The sequence below is a fragment of the Daktulosphaira vitifoliae genome, unplaced genomic scaffold (genome assembly GCF_025091365.1).
Source record: "Daktulosphaira vitifoliae isolate Bord-2020 unplaced genomic scaffold, ASM2509136v1 Scaffold_3, whole genome shotgun sequence".
Taxonomy (NCBI): domain Eukaryota; kingdom Metazoa; phylum Arthropoda; class Insecta; order Hemiptera; family Phylloxeridae; genus Daktulosphaira; species Daktulosphaira vitifoliae.
Window position 1 is genome coordinate 10,517,377 of NW_026099574.1, and position 17,668 is coordinate 10,535,044.

General features: G+C 24.7%; 2 protein-coding genes across 2 annotated transcripts; both read right to left on the reverse strand.

Moving 5' to 3' along the window:
• Positions 1-5,630: 5,630 nt before the first annotated feature.
• On the reverse strand, positions 5,631-6,355 carry LOC126901377 (28S ribosomal protein S21, mitochondrial). Its single transcript, XM_050677793.1, has one exon. The coding sequence runs from the start codon at positions 6,208-6,210 to the stop codon at positions 5,947-5,949; it is 264 nt and encodes an 87-aa protein (XP_050533750.1). The 5' UTR covers positions 6,211-6,355; the 3' UTR covers positions 5,631-5,946.
• A 1,513-nt stretch (positions 6,356-7,868) lies between these two features.
• On the reverse strand, positions 7,869-14,833 carry LOC126901367 (nucleolar complex protein 2 homolog). The gene is made up of 13 exons (XM_050677777.1): positions 14,577-14,833; positions 14,002-14,267; positions 12,913-13,016; positions 12,707-12,822; positions 10,498-10,661; positions 10,197-10,424; positions 9,566-9,754; positions 9,375-9,494; positions 9,169-9,300; positions 8,895-9,110; positions 8,571-8,828; positions 8,087-8,199; positions 7,869-8,014 (listed from the first exon to the last, which is right to left on the reverse strand). Exons 1-13 carry the CDS (start codon positions 14,716-14,718, stop codon positions 7,939-7,941), a joined length of 2,124 nt encoding a protein of 707 aa, XP_050533734.1. The 5' UTR covers positions 14,719-14,833; the 3' UTR covers positions 7,869-7,938.
• Between the last annotated feature and the right edge of the window lie 2,835 nt (positions 14,834-17,668).

Sequence of the window (17,668 nt, forward strand, 5' to 3'; positions counted from 1 at the left end):
TATACAGCCGACGATAATTTTTTGTTGCTTAAACAAAACATTTTTTTACTACAATTACATTATTTACCAAGGAAATAAATATTTTATGCCATTAACAAAAATATGTTTAACAATAAAAAAAATTATTGACCGTATTATTTTTTTTAGATCAGTAAAAATGTTCTTAATCTGGTCACCTTTGCGAAATTTCTAATGTCGCCGTCGGTTTTTGAACCTACTTGTTCATTAAATTTTTATAATGAGTAATAAGACAGTAATTGTTTAACAACCCTTCTCAAAAAAATTTGTAATTCTAGTCATATGTGCGGAACTGACTTTATTTATAATTTTACTTAAATTTATCATTATTATCGATCTTATAGATTAGAACGTTGTTTTACATTTTGCGTCGTTTGATTAAGTAGCAACGCGAAATAATGTCATTCATAAAAATGTAAATTGATCATTAGTTGAGCAGCGGGTAATCCGTATTCACTTTAACAATATGAGGGCGCTGAAGTTGAAATCTGAATTATTTATACGGTTGTTATTGTGCATAATAAAATGTCTTATTTCCTAAATTGTGACAAATACTAACATCACGCAGCGTTCAATTTAAATAATAATTTAACAGAGCAATGGTTTACGAGTAATTGAAAGATCAAAAAGCCGGTCGTTATTCAAAGGCGATTCAAAAAATAAGTGGGGCTGTAAAACGAAAAATTCTAGACCAATTTTAGTTGGATATTTCAATTCCAAATGTTTAAAAAAAAAATGACTAAAAACTATTTAAAGTTGGCCTAAGGATAATTAACACTTCTGTGCAATTGCCTTAACTTATAATTTTTCTTGATAACCACTTAATAGATGCAAAAAATAAATGTCGCTTCAGATTTTACTAAAATAGGGAAAATTTTTGATCGCCCAATCATTTCACAAAGACGCTCGCGGGTCATTTTTCAACAACCCGCACTTATTAAACTTTATACAGAATCATAAAAAAAATTATGTACTTACATATATATATATATATTAATTATGTAAGAAATATCAACAAAACCTCTATTAATGGTGGATGTTCAGCCTCATAAAAGCCACAGTTGGTTGGTTGCTTACAATTTTACATTAGAAATCCTAAGTTAGGATCAGAACTATAGTCACAATTATCAGAATTTTCGCTTTAAATATATATTTGTAGATTTTGAAATTACAGGAAATAATATTATTAACTAAGTTATCGGAGAACTTTTTCTACTATTTTGACGTTCGGACTGTTTAAAGTATAATGTTTTGTATTTAACGAAGATTATGATGACAGAAAGGAAAGACTGTTAAAATTGGATTTCTTATGTATTCTAAATAATTAAATATTAGATACTTTTTTATTGAGTAAAAATTAATTTTCACTGCATATCTTAAATTATTATAAATTGGCATTTAACAAGGAATGGTCTTGCTTAAATTATAGTCTGGTCAATAAGAGTACGAATTGACCATTCCCGATGGTTTTCTTTAATAATTAAACTAGAGTCACGCTAGTCTAGTTGCCATCTTTAAATTAAGTCCTCGTGGAACTTAATAAATAAGTTTTATACTTACCGAACTCGGTAAAAATGAGAATAAATTATTTTGATTATTATTATATTAATGTTTAGAAAATTGTTAAATATTCTTACTTTAATAAAACACAAGAAAAAAGAAAATGGAAAAAAAAATCATCAGAACTATTCCCATCTGACAATAAGCAATTTGAAGCAAATATTGAATAAAATTGAATTTATTCATTTATATTAAATTAAGTATGCAAAATTATTCAGTATATACACAATTACATTTTAGATCATCTGATGAAGACGAAGAAAAAAAATGAAGATGATAATAATAGTAGCATTGAGACAATTAGTAGATCTGATTTTTAAACATGATAACTTTTATAATTTATATAAAATTCAATAAACAACAATCATTGTATTTTATTTTCTAATTGTTAAATAATTAATATTTATCTAAATATTGCATTAAAAAGGGTCATTTTATAAAAACAAAAATGTTTTTTTTTGTTATTTTTTAAAATTTTTACAATACAACTCAATACTACAATACAATATATATTTTTAAACTAAATCTTCAAAAAACAACTTTACTTTTATACTGTTATGAGTAGTAATTTTATTTAACATTTTTTGTCCATTTTATATTATTATTTAAAATTCAAGTCGAAAAAAAAAGAAATGGCCTTACCTAAGGAATGCTCGATCAACAAAAGTGCATCCCCAGTTTTCTTTATAAAATTAGACTGCAAAAAATGTACAAGTTGTTCCAGATAATTCTTCTGTCATAGGACTTAGTTTCTAAATTTATAAATGAACAATTTACTGATTTATTTTTGTCGTCAATAATTTATCTAAAACCTACCCTGTAGCAAAGTTTTATTGTTTGTGTAATATTTTTTTTTTTATGTATGAATTGGAAATTACAAAAATATTATACATATAATAATTTTATGAAAATATTTTTTTTAAGGTTTACTGACATAAATACATGAATACAATATAGTCGCAATGATTTCCCATGTTCTGCAAATTACCGGGTTGCAGTCGTATATATATATCAAATATTTTCATATTATAATGTATATAATACTTCTTTTTAAGACTTAGCCCCTTAATATTCACACGTCGTGTTTGTAGGTCATTATAATAACTCATTGTTAGATTAATATTATAATATTAATAGTATCTTATTAGATGTTGAAAGTAATACCACATTATTTCTATGCTTAATAAATTTAGTACTGAAAGCTATAAATAAAAAATTAGTGAACTGGAATAAATAATGTTTGTTTTGGCATTTTTGATGCTAAAATGAGGTAATTTCAGTTTTTGTTTGACTTTTGTAGAACACTATAAAAGTTATCAACGTTAAATTATAAATAAGGTTTTAATATATTTTAAAATGATGAATAAAAACAAACGTACTATTGTTATTTATTTATAAAAGAGCGAAAATCGAATTGTATTGTGGTGTTGTATGTAATGTATAACAAACGTTTGTAAAACATCAATTTTGAGAGGACTGGTAATCATCACTCGTTTGTCTGACTAATTTCGCTTTTCATTTACACCCCGTCGGCAATCGCAGTTGTCGCACACAACTAACGTTTCGTTTCGATTTAACGTTAACGAGCCACCACAGTATCAAAATTAAATTGCCTACCAGTACGACAAAAATGTAAACTAACCATTACAACTCGAAATGACAATTACAATGTAATTTCTATATTTGAAACGACGTTATAAATGCATTCAAATTTATCTAACTTAATGATTACTTTAGGTATAAGCATTCCTGCAATTTTATGTTACATGTAATAGTAATATTGGTAACACATTCGATACGTTTTAAACATTCAGTATTTAAAACAATAAATATTTCAATATTTACGTTGGTTTTATGGGACGTTTTAAATGGTTTATTTGTGTTTTATCAGTTTTTAGCTTCGATGCGAAGCTGAGAAGGTATTTTTAATATGATTTTTAACAACCCCATTTGGTAACATAATAATATCGTCATATTATGACGACTACTAAGTATATAATTTATATTTTACTGGATATAAATTATAAATATGAACAATAACAAAAAAGAGACAGCCAAGAAAACCAACAAAGTGAGGGGGCTGCAGCATAGTTTGGACAAGTTACAAAAATGATTATCATGAAAAACTATTCAATGCGAATCTGTTGATAATGTTTCATTTTTTGAAGGAATAATTAGATTATTCCAAAAACAATGTTATTTCCTACAGAAGCTGATGTTACTTTTTTGTTGTAATCAGGATATAATTTTAGTTAATATAATCAGGGGCGGACTTAGGTATGTGGTGGCCCCTGGGCGGAATGCATTGTGGGAGCCCCTTATACATAAACAAGGAAATATATTTTTTTACTTATTAAATAACAATTATTATCATATTTGTGGTACCAATGTATATCAAATTTGTGGGGGGCCCTGAGCTGCAGCCCACTCAGCCCTCCCCTAAATCCGGCCCTCAATATAATTCCTTAATTATATCTTGATTTCGAGTTGTACCATATTAATATGAATTATGAGTAAAATATATGGATAAATAATTATTATAGTAATTAAATTTAATATAAAGTTTAATATTCAATCATTTTTACGGAGAAATAGAAAAAACACAAAAGAAAGTTTGAATATTGACTTTTGTTAATTATTATGAAATTGATATTATAATTTAGCCATCATAAACTATTGGTAACCAGAACAATTTTCTAGGTAAGTACAGTTTTTTTACTTTAAATATAAATTTTGAATAGACATTATAAACTGCAAAATATTATTTTAAATTATTAATAACTTCTGAAATACTGGTTAAAAAATAACGTTACGCTCCTGTAAGACATAAAAAACATTATATAACAGTTAAATGGAGATATACTGTTATTGTATCTAAATAAAGCCAAGAAATACACTTTATCAAATATACCCCTATGTCTAATAAAAAGAAAATATCTAAGATATTTTAAAAAAGTTGAGTTTTAAGTAATATTAATTTTAAAAATTGTTGGGAGATTTCCCTCATATACGGAGAATTTTTTCTATTTTTAAGAGCAATGTCTTCAATTAGATACGATTTTTGATCCTTCAACGTATCATTAAAAGAAATCGGTCTAGCGAATGCTAAAAAAAATCTTTGAGTAAAATTAATACCTTTTCATATTCAGGACGAAGCTAAAATATTTATTTAAAATAGCAAATTTATTTTTTAAATTTATATGCATATATATAAACTGAAAATTCTTGATATATTTTAAATTAAAATTAATTTTGAACAAATATGATTTAAGCAATGTTGTGATGTTTAAAAAAATACATATATTAATCATATTTAATTAAAACATGTTTTATACATTTAAATTAACCTAACACTGTTTTATTTAGATCATTTAAAACAGCATATAACTATAATTATTTTGTATAATTTAACTAAAACTCGATTCTAATTATAAAATTATTTGTGTTAAAATATTAGAACTCATCATTTAACAATATAAGAATTAAAATTTGTTTAGTTTTTAGCTTTAATATCTATTGAAAAGAATATTTTTTAAATATTTACCTAAAGACATGAAAGTAAAAAGTAATATTATTATAGTAATAAATTTTTAATATTATTAATTTGATTTCAACTCCAGTAATAAACTACAAAAAACATGTATTTCTTAGTATAAATATACATATATATTATTTTAAAGGTAACCTAATATTACTTTTTTTACATTTTAAAGTGCTATCCTATAGTTACCACATTTTTTTATTTTTAAATTTCTAACTTTCCAGACATTTTTCAGGAAGGAGGCAACACAAAAAAAAGATCCTATAATAGTTAAAATTTTAAAGCAACACAATTATTGTGTCTTTTGGGGCAGTCTGGTCCTGCACTGTGAAAATTTTTTTTCAAAATTCTAAGTTCTTTAATAAAATTCCTTGACTAAACAAAAAATTTCCCTGACTTTTCAGATTTGTGACAATCTTACCTTAAGTTACTTAGACTTTGACTATATTAATAACTATCGCTCAATAAATATCTGATCAATTAACAATATTTAATATTAACAAAAATTCAATTAAAAAAATATATTAAATATAATATAAATAGAAGAAATAAAATAAGTATAATGTATTTGTTAGAATTCTTCTTCACTAAATAATTTCAAACATTTATATGAGGCAATACATTAGAAAGTTTGAAGATTAAATATTTACCATAAAGCAACAAAAAGGATGTATAATCGACTATTTTAAATAGAAAAAATGAATATAAAACCTTATTTAATCATACAATTTCTAAGATCGTTTATTAAATCTGTTACAAAAGCACAACATATTAGTAATTTTTTCATTTTCATAGTGATATATTATATTAAAGACATAAATTTCTATTTAATAACACCCAGGAAATGGTTCAGGACGATTTTTTCTTAAAACAAACTTGATTTTACGATCCATATCTTCATTGTAAATAGCTTTACATTTTTCAAAATTGATCCGTCGTCTCATTTGAGTTGGTTTTTCATAGAATCTTGTACGCCTATACTGATCAAAAAAACCTTCAGAACCCATAATGCGATTTAACAATCGACATGCTTCATCGACATTTCCATTACGAACCAAAACTGTCCTAGATATAAATTTCAAATGTTTCATTTTGAGTAAATAAATAATTTATTAGTTTTACTACTAATAATTATATAAAATCGATTATTAAATCTTTCAGTTTTTCACTGTTAAATCAATATATTTATGTATAATAATAAATTTTCTCATCTATTCAATAAAAATAAATTTTATAATTGGTGATAACGCGTTTCACACATTTATCAATATTGTTATGATGATGATAATAGAAACAGTGTAGGTGCTTCAAAAAAAAATATATAACTGTATAAATCTGGTATGTAAAATTTACTAAAATTTTTATTTGAAAAAAATCAATTCGAAGTGGATATATTCAATAAGAATCATTTAAATAACAATGTATTTAGTGATTTTATAATAAAATATAATTTTTACAAAAAATACAATTACAAAAAAATTAAAAAACGTTTCAATTTCTCAATGCTTTTTAAGTGTTTAAAATGACAAAATTTAAATTGGTCTTATAATAGTGACGCAACTATTGAAGGTGCTAAACTCTAGTACCATCCCTGAATTATATAGTATATAATTATTATTATAGTAATTTTAAAATATAGTTTCAACTAAGTATTTTTATTTATAAAAAAATAAAAGTATTTATTATTAGTTTTTTACTTTTCTTGTATTACATTCATATTATACTACTGTTGTTAAATAAAATCATTTTGTGATAACTGAGACATTTCAATAGTAAGCTACCTATCAACTATAATGGTTAATTCGATTATACTGTCATTTATGATTCGGCAACATTAATATAAGCATTATACATTATAGCCATTTACATTAATTATTATAAACAAAAACAAAACTCTAATTTCTTCAACAAATATATATGTTAAATAAATAATTATACATTATAATTTATTAATTTGTAACATAATATAATGAATTAGGGGGTGTGGGAGGCAACTTTGTAAGCTTTGCACAATTTTAGTGCTAGAATTTAGCTCTAGTAGCGTCATTGTCTTGGAGGACATTTAAAAGTTTTAAACAGGTTTTTTTTTAACAACTCTGGTTTAAAATTCTCAACTAAGCATTTTTATTAAAAATCTTGTAACCAAATGAAATTAGGCGTAATGCTTTTTAACAGATCCTGCTTTAATTTACCATAACGAATTTAAAAAAAGATTTCACCTCGATAACTCTCTACTCAATACTTGCTCATATCTAATGAATAGATTTAACATTATTATTATTATTATTATTTTTTTTTTTTAATGAATTTAAAACCCATTAAAAGACACGTGACCTCTCCCAAAAGTGGTTTATAAATAAAGATGCCTGTGACCGAGTTTCGAATCCAAATTAGTATGTATCAATTTCTGCCTTGTTACAGACTAGGCCAAACCATCTAATTTAAATATTAATGACATTTAATCTTAAAATATATATATATAATTTATAAAAAATAATATACTTTTTTTTATTTAATCAATATAATACATTCAAAGATGCTATCTGGGATTAAGCAGAGTTGTTATATTTCAAACTCCAAAAATTAAAAAATTTACATTAGTAAATTAACACAAACATAAGATTTTTTTTGCTGTTCCTTTTAAAAGTTCTTTTAAGATAGGTGTTATAAATCTTAAAGTAGCAATGTGAATATTTAAAAGAATAAAAATGAAATATTTTTATAAAGTATCAACATTTGTCTAGTAGTATTTATATAATAATAGTGATTTATTTAATTTTACATAAAATGTAGATTACATCTTTTTCAAATCAAATTAACTAATTGTCTTCAATGCTACTATCATTATCATCACTGCCAACCTCTTCATTCATTTCTTTGTCTTCATCAGATGATCTGGAATAAAAATTTATATACTAAATAAACTTGCATACTTAATTTAATATAATTAAACAAATTTAATTTTACCCAAAATTTGCTTCAAATTCCTCATCATCAGATGGAAATAGTTCTGCTGGTTCTTTATTACCATTTTCTTTTTTCTTGTGTTTTATTAATGTAGGAATATTGAATTCTCCAAGCTATAATATAATAATAATCAAAATACTTTATTCACATTTATACCAGATTTGAAAATGCATAAGAAATTCGAAATTTTCTATGATGATGGTTTTCTTTAAACAGCTCTAATTGCTGTTAATAATTTTTTTTCTATAAAATGTTTAGATTTATCATACATTATGAAAAATTTAAATAAACTTATTAGTTCTTTTTAATCTAGTTGATTTTTTTAATTCTTTATACTTTAATACAAATCAAAGGATATAAATTGATTAATATTATTTATAAAAAATTTTAAGTCCATAAAATATACACAGACTTTAACATATTATATTCAAAGTATCAAATAAATTTTATATAATTAAAAATTAAGTAAATAAATTTTACTCACAGCAATATTATTTGTTAATTTTCTAGCCATTTGTTGTTGGTTTAATTTAAACCAGCTATCATAATATTGTGACATTGGTGTACCTGCTATTTTTATATCAGATTCCCATGCTTGAATTGCTTTCAAATCATAAAGAGGTATTCCACTTTTTCCTCTTTTTTCATTTATCATAGTAGACGTCTCTTTTACTTTATCTAATATGGTACGTAATTTCCGAGTATAATTTATATTTTTACAGTTCTTAATAAATTCTTTTAACTACAAAAAATATTTTTAAATAAACACAAAATATTTAAAAATATATATAAAACAAACCAACATTACTTTTATAGTAAGGGGAATAACTAAGTCTGGAAAACTTATTGTGTGTGCTTCAACAATAAGATAATCCATCAAAGAAGAATGTAGATTTTCAATAACTGCATCTTTAAATACATTTTCTTGTAATTGTGACTTTGATAAACGTAACACACAAGTAAAATCCATAGGACGCATAGAAGTTTTAGAATGTCTCTTTTGAAAGTCAACAATACTTAAAGCCTATCAATAATAGTACAAAATTTTAAAAATAGATTTATTGTAAATTAAGTGTACTTACTTCAATGATATGAGGCAATACAGGTACAAATTTACCAGTTTCTTTACTAAGTTTTGTTAACATTGAAATACAGTGGAACCGCAATGGTAGATATTGTACTGTTGGTATTAGTTTAACACATCCTATAATAATCTTAATAAAACACATAGATGGTAATTAATTTAATTAATAATTTGTTTCAATAAGAATATATAATTATTCTTTACCTGTATGAGAGGGTAAACTAAAGTTTGTAATTGTTTCTTATTTAATGTAGCACATAACACATCTGTCCATAATTTAAGTGATGAAAGATATTGCCAATTATATACAGATTGTATGTTTTCCTAGATAATGATTTTTAATAAATATAATAAAAATTAATAAAAAACAATCTAGTATTAACTATGTTATATACCTTTTTCTTTAACGTAACAGCATTTCTAAGATGTATGGCTAATTGTCTTATGTATAAAAATGCATGATTATATGAAATAGCTTCATTAATAGAAAACATTTCTGTCAATGATTGTCTCATAAAATTAATTCCAGGTAAAGATTTAGGTGAAACAAATTTACTGTTGGCAATATAACCAACATACATTGCCTAAAATTTGTATAAAACAGTTATTTAAGTTAATTTTTAGAATATTATTTCAATTTAAAGTATGCCTAAAAAATAATTTCATTTAATTTAGAAGACAAAATTGACTGAACTTTGAGGTGACATCTTTACAGGGAAAAAAATATATAACTTTATCCAGAACCGAACGAATTATAACTTAATAAGAAAATGAAACTAGAAATAATATAAAGTAGTTTTATTGGGGATATTTGACAGCAAAAAATAATTTCTAAATCGAGTTTTAAATAATTTTTAAAGAACACAATAATCCTATAAAATGAAACATTCTAACTTGGTAAATTTTGTTGCAAAATAAAACAATAAAATATTTTTTGTTTATAGTTCAATCAAGGATGTAACAAGCTATGGTTTCTGTTGCAGAAGAAAAGATTTTAAACATTAATGAAACATAAAAAAAAAATACCTTAAGAATCATTTCTAGATAAACTGTTGGGTCACTGTTAGCTAACTTTAATATACATAGGAAAGCAACAACTTTAACAGTTTCACAATCATTGGCACTCCATAATGCTACTAATCGTTTTAATATAGGTTTTACAATAGTTGGAAGACAAGATAAAAAGCTAATCATTTGATGTAAATGTTTCAAAAGAACACATGTAATGTCTTCACTAGATACATTGTTTAATAACTGTAAACAAAAATCAAAAAATTAAATAGTACACTAATTATTAAAACACAAAGAATAATTATTTTTTATTAACCTTAGTTAAATCAGTTAAGTATGATCGCACTGTCATTTTTACTTTATTCCAATACTTAGATTTTAATATCATATTTTTTGAAGTACAGCCAGGAGGAAGTTTCAAAAACTTTAAAATAGCTGGATATAAGTCGAACATACACATTTGGAGAACTCCATTAAATACTAAAAAATTCATACTTGTTAAATAAAGAAGTTAAAAATTTGATAATATTTGTAATTTATATATTATAATATTTATATATTTATAATTTGATAGTAAAATAAAATTAAAAATGCAATATTTAGATATTCCATAAGACAAGTTTTAATGTTATTAAAACTCTAAAAACCATAAGACTAAGAAGTTTGATTGCATTTTCAAAAATTTACTGAAACAATTAAGGTTCAAACAATTTTACTGAATCTAGTTTAAGAAATCTTTTAAAACAAATTAAAAAATCATATTTAGGACAATCTTTTTTTTTTATCAATTAATAAAATTAATAAAATAGCTATTTAAATATTAATTATTATAAATTAATTTTAAAAAACGGTAGCACAGTGGGGTCGCGGCATAGTGGACACATTGCATAGTAGGGTCCAGTGTAGATTTAATCTGACAGTGATTAAAATCACTATCATAAGAAACGCTTCGATGCAAATCTGTAGATAGTGTTTAATTTTAAAAAATTGATGGATAATTGCAAAAGCAACATCAACTTCTATTAAAATAAAATACAAAACCCATAATTATCATACAAAAATAGTATATTTTTCAATATGGTAGCCATTTGCGTATAGAAGATAGATCGTCGGGACAAATTTTTTTTTTTCATTTTGTAGTACATAAAATAAGCTTTAATTTTATATATGTTTAAAGGACGCAGTATTTCCGGAACATTTTCAAAAATTAAGTTGAAAAAGTTATTTTTTGTAAAAAAGTTACTATTTTAAATCCTCCCAGTGAGCAGAATAAGTGTTAGATTTTCAAAAAAAATTATATCAAATGAAAGGGAAATATCTAAGGTTTCAATACAAAAAAATATTATTTTTATTTGTTCATTTTTGAAAAAGTTATGGCAGTTTTAAGTACAAAAAACATCCCGATAAAATGTAATTTTTATCGCAAACATTACATTTTTTTTTAAATTTTCGACAGCCATTTGCACATAGAAGATAAGATGTCGGGACAAATTTTTTTTTTTCATTTGATAGTATATAACATAACCTTTGATTTGATATATGTTTAAAGGACGCAGTATTTCCGGAACATTTTCAAAAGTTCAGTTGAAAAAGATCTATGTTTTTTACAATATTTTAAGTTTTGAACGCCCCCTATATAAGGGGAAATTGTCCAATTTTAATAAAAAGTATGTCAAATGAAAGATGTACTTATAATGTATTTAGAAAAAAAAAATTTGTGCTGATATATACATTTTTCAAAAAGTTATAGCATTTTTAAGTTGAAAATTTAAAATCGAAAATCGAAAATTTTAACACAAAAATAGTGTTTTTTTAACTACGGCAGCCGTTTAAATGTAGAAAAAAAAGTGTCGGGACAAATTTTTTTTTTTCATTTTGTAGTACATAAAATAAGCTTTAATTTGATATATGTTTAAAGGACGCAGTCTTTCCGGAACATTTTCAAAAATTAAGTTGAAAAAATTAATTTTTGTAAAAAAGTTGCCATTTTAAATCCCCCCCAATGAGCAGGTTAAGTGATAGATTTTCAAAAAAATGATATCAAATGAAAGGTAAATATCTAAGGTTTTAGTATAAAAAAAAATTATGTTGATTTGTTGATTTTTCAAAAAGTTATGGAAGTTTTAAGAAAAAAAAGTGAAAAAATTTCGAAAATTAGCGATTTTTAAATTTGTAATTTTTTTGGATATTTCCCCCATTTGCGGGGAACGAGGGAATTTTTTTCAATTTTTAAGGGTAATGTCTTCAACTAGATACGATTTGTGATCTTTTGACGTATTTTTGAAAGAAATCGGTCCAGTGAGAGCTGAGAAAAAGTGGCAACAGACATAAAAAAAAAAACACATCATAGTAAAATTAATACCTTCTCCGCTTCGCATCGAAGCTAAAATATTTCCTTAAATTATTATAAGTCTTAGGGTCATTATAATTAAATTATAATGAGTACAAAATTGTTAATCAATGTAAAAAATTAAAGTATAAATAAAGGCTGAAAAATAAATAAATTTATGAGTAATAAAAATTACCTGAACTTCCTTCAACTTTATATGGAGTAGGTTTATTAATTTCATCTATTGTCACTCTTTGTAAAGCTGCAGTCATTGCTTTAGTTGCAGTGGTAATATACTTAAGTTTTTGTTTTCTATAATTAATTTATAAATATAATACATTTATTTATTTTTATATTGATGACATAATGATTCATATTGAAATAATAGAATTAATATCTTACGAATTTTGTAGTTTTTCTCTCCATGATTGTATCATGGCTAATGTTATAATAAACTGATCTTGTTCATTAACTTGATTTTCAAAATCACTTTCATCACTACCAATCTGAAATCAATAAATAAATATGTAATACTCAAGATTCTAGATGAAATTACTACTGATAACTGAATTCTCATCATTGTCAATTTATTTTATTTATGTAAAATCTATTGTTTATTGCTTCTCACAGAGGACAGGATTATCTATATAGTCCAGTATTGTGAAATCAATCATTAGTAACTGAGTTAAGTAGGCTTCTTAATTTAATGTTAAACTCAGAGCAGTTATAAACAAAATAAAAAAAACATTTAAGAAAATGAAATAACTTTAAGACTATATTAAGTGTTATTTAAATCCATTTAATCTAATTTAATACTAGTATAGAGTTCTTAATGTATAATTAAAATGGGTGTCTGCAATAATTGCATATTTTAAAAACTTTCCAGTTTTATTAAAAATAATAAAAATAACTTATGTAACTGAGTCAAGAATTATGAATTTACTCTTCAAAATTTTGTAGGTAAGTTGTTAATACAACTTTAGATTCATTGTATAATAAATTTTGAGCTCGCATCATTTCACGGAATGATTATTAGAATTGGCCACTAAGATCTTATGACTCGACACCTTTGGATTTTTTTAATGGTGTTATATCAAATCAAATGTGAAAAATCTTAAATGTTTGGTAGAAATATGAAGGAAAAAATATGTTTGAAAATAGCCAAAATTTGGTAGTTGTATGTGGTTCTACAGAATTTTATATAATAAATTCATAATTTTAAACACAGTCACAGGGGTCATATGCTCAATATTATTTTTTATACTTAATTAAGAAATATTTCTGAAGACAGTGATATATAATTTTTTTTCTACTATACTAAAAGAATTTAAAACCTACAGGTAATTCTTAAACAAATTGTATATTAAAAACAAATACATTAGTTTTACATTTTAAAACTATTAAATTATTTTAGTAAAATAATAAAGAATACTGAATTTACATTTAATAATTGAAATTATTTTATTATAAATCATTTTTATCACTACTAACTTCTAAATCAGTAGATGGTTTATGTAGTTTTTCTGCTTTGATACCTTCAATATCATCTTCATCATAATCTTCATCTTCTTCAGCTTGACTATCAAAACCATTTGATTCTGATATTTTAGAAAGACTTTTGTCACACTCTTTAATATATTTATAAAATTCTGGATCAGAAGTTTTTAATTTTTCAACTTCATCTTCCAAATCATCACTATCATATACTCGACCACCTTCATCTTCACTAAGACTGCTAGCATCATGATCAGATTCACCTAAATATAAATTTTCATTAATTTTATAACATTATTATTTTAATACAACATACATTCAAACTATTGTCAATTCTAATAAATAAAAAATAGAATAAGTGTTTAATTTTTACTTAAATAAAATCAATAATTTTAATAATTTTGCAGAAATATTATTTTCTAAATAAAAATATTTAATATCAAATTTATTACTTAGAATAAAATTAATTACAGAAAATATTATTAACAAATAGAATATTTGTAAAAGTTAAAATAAAAGACACAATTATTAGTAGTAATAAACAATTACAATTTTTTTTTTGGTTTACTTACTGTTAAATTCAATGCAATCTAAAGAATTATCAGAACATTTACTTTCATCGTCTGATTCCACTTTTTTTAGTTTTTCTGATATAGACTTCTTTTTTTTTAAAATTGTTTTCTTTTTCAAACCAGGTTTCATAGTGGGTGCCATCTTTCAGAATTTGTTATATAGAAAATATACTAAGTTCACAAATTGCACGTGTTTAGAATCCGACAAGATAACTTGGTATCAATAAACTTATAATGTTTGTGAATAAAAACAAAGTGGATTTATCTCATAGATATAATACATTAAATTGCTACCTCGTGATAACAGCTAAAACCATTATCTATTAAGCCAAACATTATCAGTCCTTATACATCATGTACAAATTTTTTTTTATCAACAACTTTTTTGATTTGATAACAAAAATGTTTACATGAAGTATAGAGAATGATAACGATTGGTCAAAAGAAAATGACCGCTTAATGGCTTCACTAGATAATATAAGCATTAAAGGACAGTTAGCAATCTAGTATATAACTAGCTAAGTGCTGCCCCATCGTACACAGTAAACCCAACAAATTCAAACCCACGAGTGATCCAGCAAAGAGGCTGCAAAAGCGAAGCGGTGTCGGGATCAAGTGATAACGGAAAAATGTGCAACCCCATCGTACACAGTAAACCCAACAAATTCAAACCCAGCAAAGAGCGATCGGGAGCAAGTGATTACGGAAAAAAAAAGTGCAACCATACCCCACAACAAATCCAAACCCGTCCCCTATTCTAGCAGAGGCTGCAAAAGCGAAGTTGAATCGGTATAAGATGATTTCGAAAAGGAAGTCTAAACGTTTCGAACGTATCGAATAGGTAATTGAAGATAACGAAGGGGAATTTCGAATTACGGCACGCCGATTGGTTTTGTGGAGGGAAATATACAGAAGTAGAATACTTACTAAAATCGATTAATATTTCATGATAAAGTAGAGTATTCTAAATTAAAGTACGTTGAATGTATTTAATGGAGTAGGCAAAAACGAATATTCCAAGTATTATTTTTAAAATAATACAATAGTAAATTGTTTGTTATTTACTAAGTAAGAGAGTCGTCGTATACAATAATTGACATGTATAGAATGTAAAATCTGATGATATTTTTTATATCAGATAATGAAGTCTTAATGTTTTTAATAATATCACACTGGTAAATAATATTGTAAACAAAGGATATTAATTTCTTTTAAAAATAAAAAAAATAAACGTTTCTTTATTAATTAATGTTTATTTATTGTCACGATCACACACATAAAAAAATTTTGTCCTTATTGAAGTACTATACTCGAAGTACAAATTGATATAATTATTATTAGAAAAATACGGTTTAATGAGAGACTCAAAAGTAAACCGATACTAATAATATTGGTAAAGGAATTACGTTGTAAATTAAATAAGAAATAAACATTTTCGATAAACTCCGAGAGCAGACTGCACATAGTAATCGTGATGATCCTTCGTTGTCGAATGGCAATATCTTATGGAATGGAAGTTTGACAGGCCTAAAAAAATAAACAATATAAATCAAAATAAAATCCAAGATAACAACAAAAAGCTTACAGTACCATTTTGGAGGAATGGCAAACAGTAAGGGAGGGCAAGCATAGGCTAAAAGAAAACCAACAGCACAGAACTATCAACACATCAACAGAAGTGAAAATATTGTAGATTTACCAAAGGCTATCTAAAATTTACAAATCACATTAATTAATAGTCACTATTATAATAGAGGAAAAAAAAGAAGATTTAAATATTTCATTTGTCATACGATTATCAATTACACATTTTAATAAATAATCACGTTGTTTCCGTTATACTTTCATCAGTAAAGATATTCATATAAATTAAAATTGCTAATAAATAATCGCATAACTGAATATAAATAAATATACACATACAAAAACATTTGGATCTTATCGGCCAATACAGTACATATTACTTTGTAACCAACAATAAATAAAATACCCACCGACCTAATAATTAAAGCAGGCAAAGTAATTAAATTTATTTCAAATAAAACAAGTCAAAGTCAGTTACCTGTGTAATACAATTATTATGAATTAGAGCCAGCACTCTTTGGGTCTGTTGGCCGCTAATAAATCACAGTCAACCGGGCAAGACAGATGCGCAGACTGAAAATTACAAAGTCAAATCAATTAATACTGCCATTACCATAATAATAATAAAATATCTACAATATAAAGTATATAAGTGTCAAAATGTATTTATATATATGTGTGTATATGTATATATAGAGAGAGAGATTGTATAGGCTGATGTAGTACATATTGCACCAATAAATGAAATACAAATCAAACTAATGATTAATATATGCCAAGTAAATTAATTAAAATGTATAAAGATGAACTGTATTTTAAGAAAAGTCAATAGCAATAAATTTCTTTTGACAAATGAAAATAAATTACCTGTTCAATAAATCCAATAGTGATGACTGCCATCAATCTCCAGCATAGTTATCGTGGCACAACAGTAACACAGTCTAAAAATTACAAAAATTAATTAAATTAATACTGCCGTTTCCCTAATAATATTAACGATTTAAAAATTATCATAATTCGAAAATAATCATAAAGGGAACAACAAATACGCGCAAACAAAAAATTACAAATATAATGATTGCAAAATTGAAATAATTTACAACACGCAATAATTATTACAGTCATTAAAAATAAACATTTAATAATTATTGCAACTGCTGTACAACAATAATCAATTGCACATTTTAATTGATACTCGAGAACACCACAAAGACGTTTATGAGTAAACACGATAACAAAAATGAATATTTTATGATTTTATTCAATATTAGCCGAGGCTCTACCATACCGAAGCATAGTGGAATTTTAAATATAACTGACACATTTGTTTTTTAATTTACTAAGTTTTTTTACCTTNCACATTTGTTGTTTTAATTTACTAAGTTTTTACCTTAACTCTAGGGGAAAAGGAATTAAAAACTGGTAGACGAGTAGTATAGGCGATGATGTTCTATTTTATATAATGAGTTTAAATAAAATAATGATGCCCAAAGTACAATAAAATAATG